General features: G+C 41.7%; 1 protein-coding gene across 2 annotated transcripts in view; it reads left to right on the top strand.

Annotated features, from left to right (window-relative positions):
- COL27A1 (collagen type XXVII alpha 1 chain) overlaps positions 1–17,497 on the top strand; it is a 540,002-nt gene that overhangs the window by 514,709 nt on the left and 7,796 nt on the right. For both annotated transcript variants that reach the window (XM_040324820.1, XM_040324819.1), the window contains exon 60: positions 6,816–7,031. In XM_040324820.1, coding sequence (XP_040180754.1) covers positions 6,816–7,031 — 216 coding nt within the window. The remainder of the gene's footprint in view (positions 1–6,815; positions 7,032–17,497) is intronic.

Below are 17,497 nucleotides of genomic sequence, written 5' to 3'. Positions count from 1 at the left end.
TAAATGAGTTACAATGTATAACAGAAGCATGATTGGTAAATCATATAGCATTCTAATAATAACAAAAATAAACATAATAACACATGATAAACAATGAAACCAGCAATGTGACCCAGAATGAAATATAACCATAATAAATAGTAAAATACAACTGATGATTCAGACAATATCAAGCCCATAGTAATAAACATCTTCACTGTGACATGACAGCTATATTGTATGTTCGTATGCTCGACGCGTTTCATGGAATATCTCCTCTGGAATAACTCCTGATCTCCCCCCATCTTTCCCTACTGCGCCTCCTTCATTGCCCACTATTCCCACCAGGATGTGACAACCCGTTGCAGTTCTCATGGTGGACCCAGAATGGTTTTGTGGATGTTCATTCCCTGTTCACCCCTACTAGGATTGTCCCTTTCGCAACCTTGCGTTCCTCTCATGATATCCCCCTTCGGGAGCATTATAGTTATCTGCAACTCCGACATTTTCCTTTGCAACTTATACCTTATACGTTGACCCCTTTTGAAAGCCTTTGCAGATCACACTCCCAATCATCTGGTCTAATTTCCTTAATTTATGCAGCCATAATTTCCTCTAAAACAGTGGTTCTCAACCTTTCTAGTGCCGTGACCCCTTGATAAAATTTCCCAAGTTGTGGGGACCCCCAACAGTAAAATTATTTTCGTAGCGTGGGTTGTAAGCACCTACAGCAAGACAAGTAATTTGCGCCCCTAAACCATGGATATTTTGCGCTCCCTGAGTCCCTTCAACTTGTACTGTATTAAAACCACTTATGGTACATTTTTGGATGTACCACTCTCTTTGTTCTTTTTCCTTTTATCTCTTTCTATCTCTCTCTCGCCATCTTTCTTGTTCTTTCTCTTATTTTTTCTCTCCCTTTTTCTTAGTTCCTCCCCCTCTATTCCTCGACCCTTCCATGTATTCTCTATTTTTATTCCTTCTCTTACTCCTTGGTGGGGGGGGGGGGTTCTGATCAGCCAACTTAGGTGCTCTTGATCAAGGTCATCTGTTGATCAGAGAACTGTAGTAGGAACTTTTAATGACAACTCTAATCATAGGTAGTGTTACTCACTGTGTCTCCGGCTTCACTGTGTCCTGTGTCACTGACTTTGTGGTGTCTCGCAGCAGTGACACCTATGCCAAAATCAGGAGATAGGGTCCTTCAGTCCCTCCCACTTCAGATTCCTCACCAGTCAGCTGACCTCTAGTCTCTGTCCCCCAGCCATGCCGTGACTGACCATGGGCAACTGCAAAGAGGCTGAGTGGGCGGCCACGGGCTCCAGGAACAGCCCAGCTGGGCGGCCACGATAAGGCTGGGAGAGCGGTGCGGTCTTCAGGAACACCTGGGGGTTCGGTGACCCCTAGCAAATCGTCATTTGACCCCAAAGGGTGTCCCGACCCACAGGTTGAGAACCACTGCTCTAAAAGATCTCCGCTGAGACCTTATAATTTACAGTGGGAGGCGGAATTGGGGAAACAGCTTGACCCAGAGGATTGGCGGAGTAGGACTATTGCTCTATCCAAATGTACTAGAAATGTTCTCTTCTTGGAGAATGCTTAAAGTGTTCTACAGGTGGTATTATACCCCGGCCAGATTGGCGACTTTTATCCCGTGCTATTCTCCCTTATGTTTCTGTGGATGTTCTCAGAAGGGCACAATGGCACATATCTGGTGGACCTGTGCCAGGGTGTGCAGACTGTGGGTCAAAGTTTATACGCTCCTTCGCAATCTTTTTAACACCAATTTAAAGAGGGACCCATTTGAGGCCCTTCTTTGGAAACCAATCACGGAACTCCTCCGTCCGGAACGCCAATTGGCATCGCATATTTTTACTGCAACTAAATTGACCATAGCTAGGGCTTGGAAATCGCCGGCCCTCCATTTCGAGGCCATTAAACTGCGTGAATGACATCATGATAAATGAGAAATTGACGGCCGTGTTATCAGATAATCATGATAAATTTCTCAGAATCTGGCAGCCTTGGGTGGCTCATGACCACCACTCTTCACGATTTGACCCACTACTTCTCTCCCTTTAGTACCTCTCGGCTTCCCCCCCCTTTTTTTTCTCTTCTTCTCTTCTTTTTTCTTTTTCCTTCCCTTCCTCCTTACTATGTCTCATTCTAGTTTCTTTTTCTCCTTTCGCCTTCCTTTACATTTTTTTTTCTGGCCCACTGGCTTAGTCCTGTTGGGAATGGAAATATGCTCTGCTGGTCTGTAGGGAAACATTTTTCTTTATTTTTCTTCAGCTACTGTCAGATGATACTTCATTGTATACATTTTTTTTTTTTATATATATATATATATATATATATATATATATATATATATATATATATATATATATATATATATATATATATATATATATATATATATATATATATATATATATATATATATATATATATATATATATATATATATATATATATATATATATATATATATATATATATATATATATATATATATATATATATATATATATATATATATATATATATATATATATATATATATATATATATATATATATATATATATATATATATATATATATATATATATATATATATATATATATATATATATATATATATATATATATATATATATATATATATATATATATATATATATATATATATATATATATATATATATATATATATATATATTAATTTTTTTTTTTTTTTACACCTATTTTTCCTACTGGGCTATGTCCACAATCTTTTTGTATTGCACTGTTGAATGTAACTTTTCAATAAAACCCTTTGTACAAGAAAGGGGAGAGAGGGAACACTACACAGTGACCCTAACAATCTTACCTATGGGTATTTGATAAAATAATATAAGCAGTAGCAAAGCTGATAGAAGGCATTTGGGGGCTGAGAGATCATATCCCCAGGAGCTGAAGTGGCTGCAAAGCTGCGGCAGGGGAAACCAAATTGACAGGGTAATAATGTAGTGATGGGTATAACAGTGGAAGCCATGAGGATTTCTGTAACAAATAATAAATTATATATAAAAAGTAGTGAACTGAACTAGTCAAAGACAAAAACTATAATGCCAAAAGTGAAAATATTTAAATCAGGACAGGGTGTATAAAACACCTTGATGTGTGAAGGTAGCGAACAAGTGGTGAGGGATGAACCGACCCAATATTAAGGAGTCAAAAACAACAGTAAAGTAAGTGTACCTGAATTAGAAGGTTTAACCATGATAACCATGGTGTAAAAGTGTCCAGGAAAAAAAGATAAAGGTAGTGACCATAGACACTAGTCAAAAGAGGGACACCCCATCAGCCGACAGAGCCCCACCAACGTCACATGGCGTGCTGAAGAGGAGTGGCAACCACATACACGCAACCATTGCCTAACCATTCCCTTCTCATGTTGCCAGGGATAGAGGCTTATGTGCCAGATGGCCATAGCCTCATTTAAAGTCCCACCCAATTAGGTTTTAAATTTAGCAATTTAAACTTTATATTTAAACTATCGGGGATGGAAACATTACTTATTTACTCTTTTACCCTATTATACACTGTTGACTTACATCTTATGTCAATTTAGATAATATGCCATACTGGGGTATTCCCGTTGCAATTATAATATTAGGCTCACTTTTGGGGTTGGTGCATAGCCGTGTCCGGGAGCTGCGACACGCACTGCGGCTTCCCTCCCTACCCCTCCGCCATACTGGCTGCGGGGCTGGGGGGACGTACTCGCTGCGCATCAACGTCACGTCTCACACGTCTGCGCAGTTGACGTCTGTTCTGACGCCGCATGCTGGCCTGTGTGTTTCCATCTGCATTGGCTATAAAGGGAGGGGTTAGGTGACTACTTACACGCAACCGTTGCCTATATGTGGTCGCCGCTCCTCTCCAGCACACCACGTGACGTTGGTGGGGCTCTGTCAGCTGTTCCCTCTTTTGACTAGTGTCTATGGTCACTACCTTTACCTTTTTTCCTGGACACTTTTACACCATGGTTATCATGGTTAAACCTTCTAATTCATGTACACTTACTTTACTGTTTCTGACTCCTATACATTGGGTTGATTCATCCCTCACCATAATTTATTATTTGTTACAGAAATCCCCATGGCTTCCACTGTTATACCTATCACTACATTATTACCCTGTCAATTTGGTTTCCCCTGCCGCCGCATTGCAGCCACTTCAGCTCCCGGGGATATGATCTCTCTGCCCCCAAATGCCTTCTATCAGCTTTGCTACTGCTTATATTGTTTTATCAAATACCCATAGGTAAGATTGTTAGGATCACTGTGTAATGTTCCCTCTCTTCCCTTTCTAATTAATTACCATTAATCAATTTCTCATTATCAACTATCATTTATTGTAGGTTACCCCAGTCCCTAGCTGCTCCTCAGTGGAGTTATTCCACGAAACGCGTCGAGCATACGAACATACACTATAGCGGTCATTCACAGTGAAGATGTTTATTACTATGGGCTTGATATTGTCTGAATCAATTGTATTTTACTTTTTATTATGGTTATATGTCATTCTGGGTCACATTGCTGGTTTCATTGTTTATCATGTGTTATGTTTATTTGTGTTACTATTAGACTGCTATATGATTTACCAATCATGCTTATGTTATACATTGTAACAAATTTATTGATCTACCCTGTTTACCTACATTGCATTGTGCCCTAGCATGCCATTAATAAATATTTTTTTATCATATTGATTGATTCACTCTGCCCTAGTGTTCTGTTTCAATTAAAGTCCCAATAACTTCTTTTCCCTTCTCATGTTGCCAGCGATGGAGGCTTATGTGCCGGATGGCCATAGCCTCATTTAAAGTCCCACCAATTAGGTTTTAAACTTAGAAATTTAAACTTTATAATAATGGCTGTGTGTTGAGTTATTTTGAGAGGACAGCAAATTAAAAAATTTTCTTTCCACTACATGAGGAAAAAAAATTGCAAGGCAAAGCAAGTCATGGTTTTATAGTTGGGTAAGGTTGAATAAATACAATAGTCCATCCAGTTCAACCTGTATGTGTGTCAATGTCTGTAATCATTTCCCATATCCCTGTATGTTGTGTTCACTAAGATGCACGTCCAAGAGTCTTTTTAAAATATCCATACCCTCTGCGGACGCCACCAATTGTGGAAGAGAGTTTCACATCCTTATTGCCCCAACAGTGAAAAAACCCCAGCGCAGTTAAAGGTTAAACCGCTTCTCCTCCAATCTCATTGTGTGGCCCTGTGTCCTCTTATGCCGCGTACAGACGGTCGTTTTATGCGATGTAAAAAAACGACGTTTTTAAAAACGTCAATTTCATTGACCGTGTGTGGGGGAAAACGTTGTTTTATGTCTTGTAAAAAACGACAAAAAAAAATTGAAGCATGCTTCAATTTTATGTGTCGTTTTTCAAAACGTCGTTTTTTGTGTCACAGAAATTGACAGTGTGTAGCAAAAAACGACGTTTAAAACAACGTTTTTGAACCCGCGCATGCCCAGAAGCTAGTTATGAAGCGAGCTTCAATGGAAAAAAGTGGTGAACGTAACCTCGCTTTGCTAGAGCATTGTGAAAAAACGATGGTGTGTAGGCAACGTCATTTTTGAAAATTGAATTTTAAAAAACGTTGTTTTTTACTCCACAGAAAACTTTGTTTTTTTACATCGCATAAAACGACCCTCTGTACGCGGCATTACACTCCCTGAAACGTTTTCTTCATACGCTGGGATCACCATTAGGGTATTTGTATACCGCTATCATATCTCCTCTCGAGTGTCTCTTCTCTAATGAGAATACATTTAGTGCTTGTAGTCATTCCTCGCATTTAAGGTCTTCCAATCCTCCTAATAATTTAGTTGCATTTTTATGGACTCTGTCCAGCTTCAGTACATACTTCCTGAGGACTGGTGACCAGAACTGGACGGAATACTCTAGATGCGGCAGAACCAGAGTTTTATAAAGTGTCAGGATTATAGTTTTATCCCTGGAGTAAATTACCTTTTTTGTGCAAGCTAATAGTCTACTGGCTTTGCTTGCAGCAGCTTGACATTGCTTTGTATTGCTCAGTCCGTCTTCTACCAGGAGCCCCAGATCTTTCCCCATCCTTGATTTCCCCAGAGGTTCTACCCCATTGAGTATTTTTAGCCCCCAAGTGCATCACTTTACATTTTTCAACATTAAATCTCATCTGCCATGTAGTTGCCCACTCATTTATTTAATTCAGGTCTTCCTGTAAAATGTCTCTATCCTGATGTGAAGTTATTGTCCTGCTTATTTTTGTGTTGTGCGTCAAAAACTGAGATTGAACTATTTATACCGACCTCTATATCACTTATGAATACATTAAATAGAATTGGTCCGAAGACAGAGCCTTGGGGTTCCCCACTGGTTCACATAAAATGTGCTGCCCCCACCCAGCTTCACAAACTCCTTTTTTCCCTTACTGCCCTACTGTTCTGATAATAATCTATGTTCAGCACTGTATTTGCTCCTTGGCATTTGCCTCCCATGGCATTGGTGTGCCGTGCAGTGCTTTGGGGGGGGGGGGTATTGAAGAGACCAGTCACCCAGTGCACAACTAACTGGCTCAGGTGACCAGTCTCCACATCTCAAAATGCTAAGGCTACATTAGGTGTGCAGAAGTACTCAAGCAATGAAGTTGAGGCAAAAAAATACCAATATTTCTGAAGCTCCATCTGATAACTGTAACAACAATGTAATGCTGTCTTCCACATCAGTTATACTATTACTCTAGGTACATTATGTGTAAATATAATAACAGTTGTGTCTTTCTACAGTTGGTTTTCGATGTTGGCCGGGTTCAAATGAATTTTCTTCACCTCCTGAGTTCAGAAGCAGTACAGCACATAACTATCCACTGCCTTAACGTCCCTGTGTGGGGAATCGCCTCAGACAAAGTCTCCCCAAAACCCTTGCGCTTCAAGGCTTGGAATGGACAGATATTTGAGGCGGGAGGCCAGTTTCAGCCAGAGGTCATGCTGGATGACTGCAGGGTAAGATTTCAACTTGTGTTTTAACCCTGTTGGAAAAATACTTAATATCACATAACTGAACAATCAGCCAGTACTTGAATGCAAATATTGATTTAATCAAGGCTGCCTACAGTCTTTAGACCTGTTGGGAACATAGAAGAACAGCTAAGGATGGGCTCTGCACTAAAGTACAGCGTAACATCAACAAACCGCTTTAATCCATTGTGCACAGGGACAGTGCCTTGAAAATGTATTTATACCCTTAAAATGTTCCAAATTGTATCCTATTGCAAACAAAAAAGTAAATGTATTTTATTGGGATCTTATGTGATAGACCAACACAAAGTGGCACATAATTGTTAAGTGGATGGAAAATGATAAATGGTTTTAAATTTTTGTGAAAAGTGTGGCCTGCATTTGTATTCAGCCCCCTTTACTCTGATACCCCCAACTAAAATCTAGTGAAACCAATTGCCTTCAGAAGTCACCTAATTTAGGAAATATAGTCCACCTGTAACATAAAGGGGAAATAAAGGAAGTTTGGCACTTTAAATGAGGTAACAGGGGCCGTTCAGATTCCCCTCCACCATCCCGGTTTCGTATTAGAAAAGAGAACAAGAGACGGGACTTTATATGAGACACATGGGCACAAAGGAATAAATTAGATGTAAAAGGCTTTTTAATTGGTTCAAAGTAAAATCTAGTTATATAATTACATTCTATGCATTTTGCTATATGTCAATATTTTCATTTCATCCAAACCAAGTATTGCATGATAGTCAACAATAGATAAATATTCCAATAAGGATATATATTTACACATACATGGAATATTAGGGATATAGATGCACTTGGATACTAGTCTTTAATAGTGCTTGCTGTAACATAATCTCACATACATAGTTGATACATATTTTACATACATTACAGTTGATACCTGTACAGATAGATTCGGTTTTGCTCCTAAAAGTGTCCCTAAAGGCCTGAAATGCATAGAGCTAATATCTACCGATAAGTGTATACATTCATCAATTTTTATGGACGTTCCTTGAAATATACCTTTAACCTCCCTCTACCTATTTTATTTCAAATATTTATCTATCTGTACAGGTATCAACTGTAATGTACCGTATTTATCGCGGTATAACTCGCTCCCGCGTATACCGCGCACCCCTAAAGTGGCCCCCAATCCTGTGGAAAAAAAGTTTTTTTAGTACTTACAGTTTTGGTGTCTTGCGCGGCGGCCTCGTCGGGTCCGGCGTCCGTCTGCGGCTTCGGGTGTCCTCTTCGTCGGGTCCGGCGTCCTTCTGCTGCTTCGGGTGTCCTCTTCGTCCGGTCCGGGGTCCGTCTGCGGGCTTCGGGTGTCCTCTTCGTCGGGTCCGGCGTCCTTCTGCGGCGTCCTCCCCGCTCGTTTCCCGCGCCGAGTTTGAATACTGCGCCGACATATACAGAGCGCAGTACACTCGTGTATTGTCGGGCAGGCTCGGCAACACTCGCGCTCACGTCCTGTACGTCCAGGACGTGAGCGCGGAAGGAGCCGAGACTGGCCGACTATACCCGAATGTACTGCGCTCAGTATATGTCGGCGCAGTATTCAAAACTCGGCGCGGGTATCGGCGTATACCGCGCACCCACGAATTTGCCCTGATTTTCAGGGCAAAAAAGTGTGCGGTATACGCCGATAAATACGGTATGTAAAATATGTATCAACTATTCCATGTATGTGTAAATATATATCATTATTGGAATATTTATCTATTGTTGACTATCATGCAATACTTGGTTTGGATGAAATGAAAATATTGACATATAGCAGAATGCATAGAATGTAATTATATAACTAGATTTTACTTTGAACCAATTAAAAAGCCTTTTACATCTAATTTATTCCTTTGTGCCCATGTGTCTCATATAAAGTCCCGCTTTTCTAATAGTCCACCTGTGTTTAATTTAATCTCAGTATAAATACATCTGTTCTGTGAAGCCCTGAGAGTTTTTTTAGGGAACCTTAGAAAACAAACAGCATGAAGGCCAAGCAACTCACCAGTCAGGGATAAAGTTGTGGAGAAGTTTAAAGCAGGGTGGGGTTATAAAAAAAAAATATTCCAAGTTTTGAACATCTCACGGAGCTCTGTTCAAACCATAATCCGAAAGTGGAAAGAGTATGGCACAACTGCAAACCTACCAAGACATGGCTGTCCACCTAAACTGACAGGCAAGGAGAGCATTAATCAGAGAAGCAGACAAAATTTAACATTATGGCCTAAAAGCAAAACGCTATGTGTGGCAGGAAACCAACACTGCACATCACCCTGAACATACCATCCCCACTGTAAAACATGGCGGTGGCAGCATCATGTGGGATGCTTTTCTTCAGCAGGGACATGGAAGCTGGTCAGAGTTAATGGGAAGATGAAGGGAGCCAAATACAGGGCAATCTTAGAAGAAAACCTGTTAGAGTCTGCAAAAGACTTGAGACTGGGGTGGAGGTTCACCTTCCAGCAGGACAACGACCCTAAACATACAGCCAGAGCTACAATGGAATGGTTTAGATCAAAGCATATTCATGTGTTTGAATGGCTCAGTCAAAGTCCAGAACTATATCCAATTGAGAATCTGTGCCAAGACTTGAAAATTTCTGTTCACAGACGCTCTCCATCCAATCTGACAGAGCTTGAGCTATTTTGTAAAGAAGAATGGGCAAAAATATCACTCTCTAGATGTGCAAAGCTGGTAGAGACATCCCCCCAAAAAGACTTGCAGCTGTAATTGGAGTGAGAAGTGGTTCTACGAAGTATTGACTCAATTATGTACCACTTTGTGTTGGCCTATCTCAAAAAATCCCAATAAAATACATTTACATTTTGGGTTGTAACATGACAAAATGTGGAAAATGTCAAGGGGTATGAATACTTTTTCAAGGCACTGTACGTACAGAGTTCAGTTGCATGGTATTATTATTAAAGGGCAGTTCCATTTATTCAGAACTGCAGACCCTCTCTAGCTATTGTAGTGGCAAATAAATGAACCAGCTGCATCCTTTGCATGTGTGTATGTATAAGTTTTTTTTTTTCATATTTTAATTTATTTTTATTAAACTTTTTTTGCACTTTTTAAAATGGTTCCCTGGGCAGTGACAGATCCTCTTTATGAAGACTACAGGGCTAGGTTTTTTTTAGATGCCTGATATCTCCCCTACCCTCCAAAGCAACTAAACACAGATCATGCTTCCCTGGCTGCAACAACCAGAAATGGCAACTCTGAAAGCAGAAGTGATGTAATCCTTGTCGTTTCAGGTTTCATTTGTCACAGAGGAGATTGGGGAACAGATGTTTCTCCATCTCCTCTGTGTGAAGTAATTTTGGCCATTTACCATTGTCCCGGGCTCCCCACATAAGCAGGGGAGCTAGGGAACCACTATAGGAGGCGATGGCCCTTCTTTGTACCTTAAAAATGGCTCTACAGCTGCCCAGATCACTTTTATTAGACAGCCGATTGCAGGTTGTAAAAAAAAAAAGGTGGTTGCAGCTATGTGCTCATTGGCAGGTCAAATACTACAAAGGATGAGGCATGTCCCTTAGATTCTGCCTCCTGTCTCTGGCATTTCTGTGTGGTACCGCAGGGCAGTTTTAGAACTTCATTTTCAGCGAGCCAGGACTTTGCCCTTTGTACAGGGAGCCTTAATGGTGTTTTCACTCTTGGCTGGTTCCCCCTCAAGGGATTAATGCCGGGAACACTGACTGGTACACATGCAATCTCAGGACCAGCCAAATTTTTTGAACTTGCACCGCTGTTGATTTCTACAGTGTCTGCACAAATCCTTAGTAATTACTGCGCCCGAGGAAGTCTCCTTAAAGGCTGCCTCACTGTACACATGCATGCCATTTGACTAGACTCCACGCCCCGCCATATGCCTGTGCTATACCTCCACATTGGGCCCCTGTCTGCCTTCAGTGATAGAGCCACAGACTGGCATTAAACTTTTCTGCACCAAGAGCGGCTTTTGGGTACCCTTGTGCGCAATTCCTCACCTGCATACTATAGTATTACGAATCATAAGAGCATATGTTGCAGTGATTTGGGTCTTGTGAGCTTGCGATCCACTAGCCTTACTGAGGAATCTTCCTAAGGGACGGAATACCGATAGCCCAGATCACTGACGCCTTCCTGAGTCACAGCACTCCTCTACTGTATATGCTTCTTAACACCTTTGGGAGCTAACCCTTCCTCAGTATTGGCCCAGATTCTGATACAGTGGGCATATCTCTGCGGCGGCACAAAGCACTTGCCTGTAAAGTTGCGGCGGCGTGGCGTAAATCACCCGGCGTAATTCAAATTTGGCGGGTAGGGGGCGTGAATCATTTAAATGAAGCGCGTCCCCGCGCCGAACGAACTGCGCATGCGCCGTCCCTAAAATATCCCAGTGTGCATTGCTCCAAATGACGTCGCAAGGACGTCATTGGTTTCGACCTGAACGTAAATGACGTCCAGCCCCATTCACGGACGACTTACGCAAACGATGTAACTTTTTAAATTTTCGACACGTGAACGACGGACATACTTAACATTGGCTGCGCCTCATATAGCAGGGGCAACTTTACGCTGGGAAAAGCCTAACGTAAACATCGTAACGTTACGTTCGGGAATTCGCGTATCTAGCTAATTTGCATCCTCGACGCGGAAATCGACAGTAGCGCCATATAGCGGGGGGGTGGAAATTGCAGTTACGATCCCACGGCGTAAGAGACTTACGCCTGTCGGATCTAATGGATATCTATGCGTAACTGATTCTAAGAATCAGTCGCATAGATACGACGGCCCAGATTAGGACTTACGACGGCGTACATGGTGCTGCGCCGTCGTAAGTCCTTTGAGAATCTGGGCCATTGTCTAGGGAAGAGTTCCCAGCTACTATGTCGGTGTTTATAGACAAATTTTCAACCATGATAGCACACTCAAAAGGCAGGCATGTGAGTTTCAACACCCTTTCCTTTAGAGTCTGTCTCTGAGGCTGCAGCTGCTACTGCACAATCAGCCAAGGACGTGAAGGATTTTACCCGATCCTTATTTGCATACTTTGTACATGAAGAGACAATGCCATGGCAGTGGCTTACATCAACCATCAAGCGGTACCAGAATTCTCAGCTCAGGGAAAAGCTGATCTGACTCTGGCTTAAATCTGGCTTGCACAGAACTTCATGTTTCTGCCATGTACTTCCCAGGCCTTAATAACTAGGAAGTGTACTTCCTCATTGATCAATGGCTGGACTCCGGAAGGTGGTCTCTTCACCCAGAGGTGATCAAAGACCTTTCTCTCAGGTTTGGGACACCGGATGTGAACCTCCTGTCTTCCAGATTCAATAATAAACAAAGAGGCTTGTCTTGATCCTTCACAGTAGATGCTTTGGTGACTGATCTACAGTTTTCTACCTCTGAAGCTCATTCCTCAACTTCTCTGGATGGGGCACATTCTGTTGGGCCTCATTGCACCAAACCAAACCCAGAATGAAGTGTTTTTCAGAGGCTCCCGACAGACTCCCCATGCCACCACTGACTTTAGTGGTTTGGTTGTTGATGCCTAGGTCCTATGGTAAGTCTACCCTTGCACTTGCAAAGCATATTTCTCTTGGTGTGACAATATCACAATTGACACATTTCAGGAAATGTTTCCTTTGGGAAGAATCCTGTGTTTTTCTCCAGTCTGGTCGGGACCAGATGTTTGAACTTGAGTATAATCAAGGGTCAGATCTCGGCCTTAGCAGTAATTTTGCAAAAAGCACATTTCTTTTGCTCTTCTTAGTACAGGGTGTTTTTCCCATTGTTTCCCCCCTGTATGTGACTCTATGGGCGCTCAACCTGGTTTTAGATCCTCATATCGCCCATTGAATTTATTAGGAATATGCCCCCTGTCTATCCTCACTCGTAAGATTGTCTTTCTTGAAATCACTTTTGTGAGGAGAGTTTCTGAGTTGTTGGCTTTAACCTATAAAGAACCTTTCTTGTATTACACAGGGACATGGTGGTTTTGAGACCCTGGGTTTCTTTTCAAAACATTTTTTTTTCCTTTCACCCTAACCAGGACATTGCCTAGAAACAGGACAGAGAGATGGTAACAATCAATTTCCCGCCATTGTCTGGATGTGATCTATGCTGTTCAGGCTTATCTCTCAGCAAGAGCTAAGAGCAAATGACCTTTCATTTGTTCTTTGTAGATACATTTTATACTTCTGACAATGTCTTTACAGATAATACACCCTCCCTTTTACAGGTCCAACCCACTGACATTCACCTTGCCAGTGCTTCCTTGCAGCTTCTTCCATAGATGCAATCCCCAGTGTAGGTTGGTGTCAGTGGCTAGAGAGAGCAGTGACATCACGTCATGTGACAGTGCTCAGCATAGTGGTTGGCTGCTAGGCCTTAGACCAGTGATGGTGAACCTTGGCACTCCATGTTTTTGAACTACATTTCCCATGATGCTCATGCACTCTGCAGTGTAGTAGAGCATCATGGGAAATGTAGTTCCAAATCATCTGGAGTGCCAAGGTTTGCCATCACTGCCTTAGACTGTCAAATGGAAGGAGGGTCACCTATGCAAATTATGCTTTTTCCTTTTTCTTTTTATATTGAATTTTAATAAGACAATGTGATCTGTTTCAATTAACAGAATGGTACAGATTCAAACCATATGACGCAGAGCACATACACTGGTTCTTTGCCGTCAAACAATATTGTGTTGATATAAAAGACACAGAACACATTGTAACTATAGCTTTAGGCTATTTATTTTTATGTTGGGTGGAGGTAGACATATATATTTTTTCAAATGAGGACAAATCATATCTCAATAATAATAAAAAATAATGGATGACATAAAACAATCTGAAGAATTTATAGATACAGGTGTGGTTACAAGTCAGGAAGTTCAGACTTTACTGCACCTGGACCCATTTAGAGGGTTTATTTATTGTTGGTTACTTCAGAATCAGTAAAGTCCTATTTAGAGATTTGTTTGTCGTTGTTAAGGTTACCTACAGAGAATTGCTAATGCTAAAACAATGGTTAAGGTTTGGAAACTGAACAGTTATAAAGACACCGCTTGGAGTATGGGATTAGAAAAAAAAACAAGCATACTTAACTAGATGCAAGTAATCTAGCTGTCCCCTCCAGGCTCTAAGACCGAGAACTGAATGATGAAACACTGCTGATCACTCCACATTTCGTCTTCAGCCTGAAGAGAGTCAGTGATTGTCAATTACCGACTTTCTACTCTGCCCCTCCAGCACTCACTGGAGTGCTGGGCTGTGCAGCTGGCTAAGCCTCCCAGCATCTCGCTGAGAAATACGTTCTTATGATCACAGCAGTTCATAGGCAAAACAGCCTTGTCAGTATGCTCACAGTGAAATGACCCCCTATTAAAGTCAATGGCCCAGATTCACAAAGAGTTACGCCGGCGTATCAGTAGATACGCCGACGTAACTCCGAATCTAAGCCCGTCGTATGTTTAAATGTATTCTCAAACTGAGATACACCTAAACATGCCTAAGATACGACGGCCTGCCCTGTCGTATCTTAGGGTGCAATATTTACGCTGGCCGCTAGGTGGCGCTTCCACTGCGGTCGGCGTAGAATATGCAAATGAGTCGGTACGCCGATTCACGAACGTACGCTTGCCCGTCGCAGTAAATTTACGCAGTTTCCGTAAGAGATACGCGGCGTAAAGATAAACATGCCCCCTAGGTGGGGGCATGTTAAGTATGGGCGTTGTTCCCACGTCGCAATTTGAAGATTTTACGTCGTTTGCGTAAGTCGTCCGTGAATGGGGCTGGGCGCTATTTACGTTCACATCAAAACCAATGACGTCCTTGCGACGTCATTTAGCGCAATGCACGTCGGGAAATTTTAGGGACGGCGCATGCGCAGTACGTTCTGCGCTGGAACGCGCCTAATTTAAATGATCCACGCCTCCTACCCGGATCATTTGAATTAGGCGGGCTTGCGCTGGGGGATTTACGCTACGCCGCCGCAACTTTACAGGCAAGTGCTTTGTGAATCAAGCACTTGCCCATAAAACTTGCGGCGGCGTAAAGTAAATGTCATACTTTACGCCGCCGCAGTTTTGCGCGAGTCTACGTGAATCTGGCCCACTATGTCTATCTCCTTTACTATGACCCTGGATATTGGTTAACAGCAAGTTTAGCATTTCCATAAATGTGGAGAAATATAAGGGGGGACTGTGCTTGGTGATTGGTGTATTTGTGTAATAAATCTTCTTAATTTGCTGTATCTTGCTTAAGTGAAAAAGGAAAATGCCACCACTACACTCCAGTCTTCTTTAACCACATCCCTACAGCGTCATTGTGAAATGACGGCGGCAGGAACCCCTTCTCGATCCGGGTTGACGTCATATGACGTCCTGCGTTCCCGGCGATCTAGGGCGCGGCGCGCGCCCGCGGTGATGCTCGTGACCAGGCGCGGGTGCCCACGATTGTCGTAATCACGGCAGGAGTGTGGATCTGTGTGTGTAAACACACAGATCCACCTCCTGTCAGCGGTGAGGAGACCAATGTGTGTTCCCAGTACAGAGGAACACACATCGGTCTCCTCCCCTTGAGAGTCCCCTCCCCCCTACAGTTATAACACATCTTAGGGAACATATTAACCCCTTCCTCGCCCCCTAGTGGTTAACCCCTTCCCTGCCAGTCACATTTACACAGTAATCAATGCATATTTATAGCATTAATCGCTGTATAAATGTGAATGGTCCCAAAAACGTGTCAAAAGTGTCCGATGTGTTCGCCGCAATGTCACGGTGACAGTAAAAAAAACAACGCAAATCGTCGCCAATACTAGTAAAAAATATTATAAAATAAAAATGCCATAAATCTATCACCTATTTTGTAGACGCTATAACTTTTGCGCAAACCAATCAATATATGATTATGGCGATTTTTTTTTTTACCAAAATATGTAGAAGAATACGTATCGGCCTAAACTGAGGAAAATTGTTATTTTTTTTTTTTTTAAATTGTGATATTTATTAAATAAAAAAGTAAAAAATAGTGTTTTTTTTTAAATTGTCGCTCTTCTTTTGTTTCTAGCGCAAAAAATAAAAACCGCAGAGATAATCAAATACCACCAAAAGAAAGCTCTATTTGTGGGAACAAAATGATAAAAAAATTGTTTGGGTACAGTGTAGCACGACCGCGCAATTGTCATTCAAAGTGCGACCGTGCTGAAAGCTGAAAATTGGCTTGGGCAGGAAGGTGCGTAAGTGCCCGGTATGGAAGTGGTTAACACCCAAAACTGTGCTGATGAGAAATGGATGCGCTTACCAGATAATATGGACTACTTTAATTAAAAAGTTAGTCATAAGAGCTTATGCAGGATTGTGCCTGCACACATGCCGACAGGAAAAGATAATTAGCCTCATCACCAGGGATTCCAAATGGGGATATGCAAAAAAAACAATGGAGAAGCCAATAGTGTAATACTGATTTAATAAAAAAACTTATTTAAAAACAGAGGACAAAAAATCAAAAGCCAAGATGGCCTCTCACTGTATAAGTGACTACCTGGCACTGGGGCTGCAAACGTGTCACCGCTAAGTTGCGGTTCGAATGATAATGGGTCGTCCGGTCTCTCTGCTACCGCCGTAGCACAGCCTCGCGTTCCCAGCTGTCAGCTCCACGAGCGGGGGGGGGGCACGTCACGTGACCGGGTACCGCCTCCTCTTTACATCACTAGCTGCATGTTTATGTTAGGATACTACAAATCAAAGTATAAATTAGGATGTAAGCTTTGTATTTTAAATATCTTTATAAAAGAGCAATAGCATCTTTAATATTTCTAACATGACCGATTCCCTTTAATGCCGCGTACAGACGGTCGTTTTTTGTGATGAAAAAAAACTACATTTTTAAAAACGTCATTTAAAATGATCGTGTGTGTCTTCTGAAAAACGACAAAAAAAAAAATTCGAACATGCTTCAATTTTTTATGTCGTTTTTCAAAACTTAGTTTTTTGTGTCATAAAAAATTATCGTGTGTGGGCTAAAACGACGTTTAAAACAATGTTTTTAAACCCGCGCATGCTCAGAAGCAAGTTATGACGCAAGCTTGAAAGGAACAGAGTGCCGTCGTACGTGTTGTACGTAACCGCGTTTTGCTAGAGCATTTTGAAAAAACGATGGTGTGTAGGCAACGTCGTTTTTTAAAATGAAGTTTGAAAAACGTTGTTTTTTTTTCATGAGAAAAAACGACCGTGTGTACGCGGCATAAGGCTCATCTCACAAGTACATAGATCTGCTACTAACAGACTATAACATGATTGTAAAGACAGATTTTTTATTTTTTTTTACCTTGAAGCTGATGTCCATGTTTCCTATCACTTTAACCACTTAAGCCCTGGGACCATTTTGCAGCTAAAGGACCAGGCCACTTTTTGTGATTCGGCACTACGTCGTTTTAACTGACAATTGCGCGTGCGA

Source organism: Rana temporaria, chromosome 9 (assembly GCF_905171775.1).
Source record: "Rana temporaria chromosome 9, aRanTem1.1, whole genome shotgun sequence".
Taxonomy (NCBI): domain Eukaryota; kingdom Metazoa; phylum Chordata; class Amphibia; order Anura; family Ranidae; genus Rana; species Rana temporaria.
This window is presented reverse-complemented; position numbering and strand designations above follow the sequence as displayed.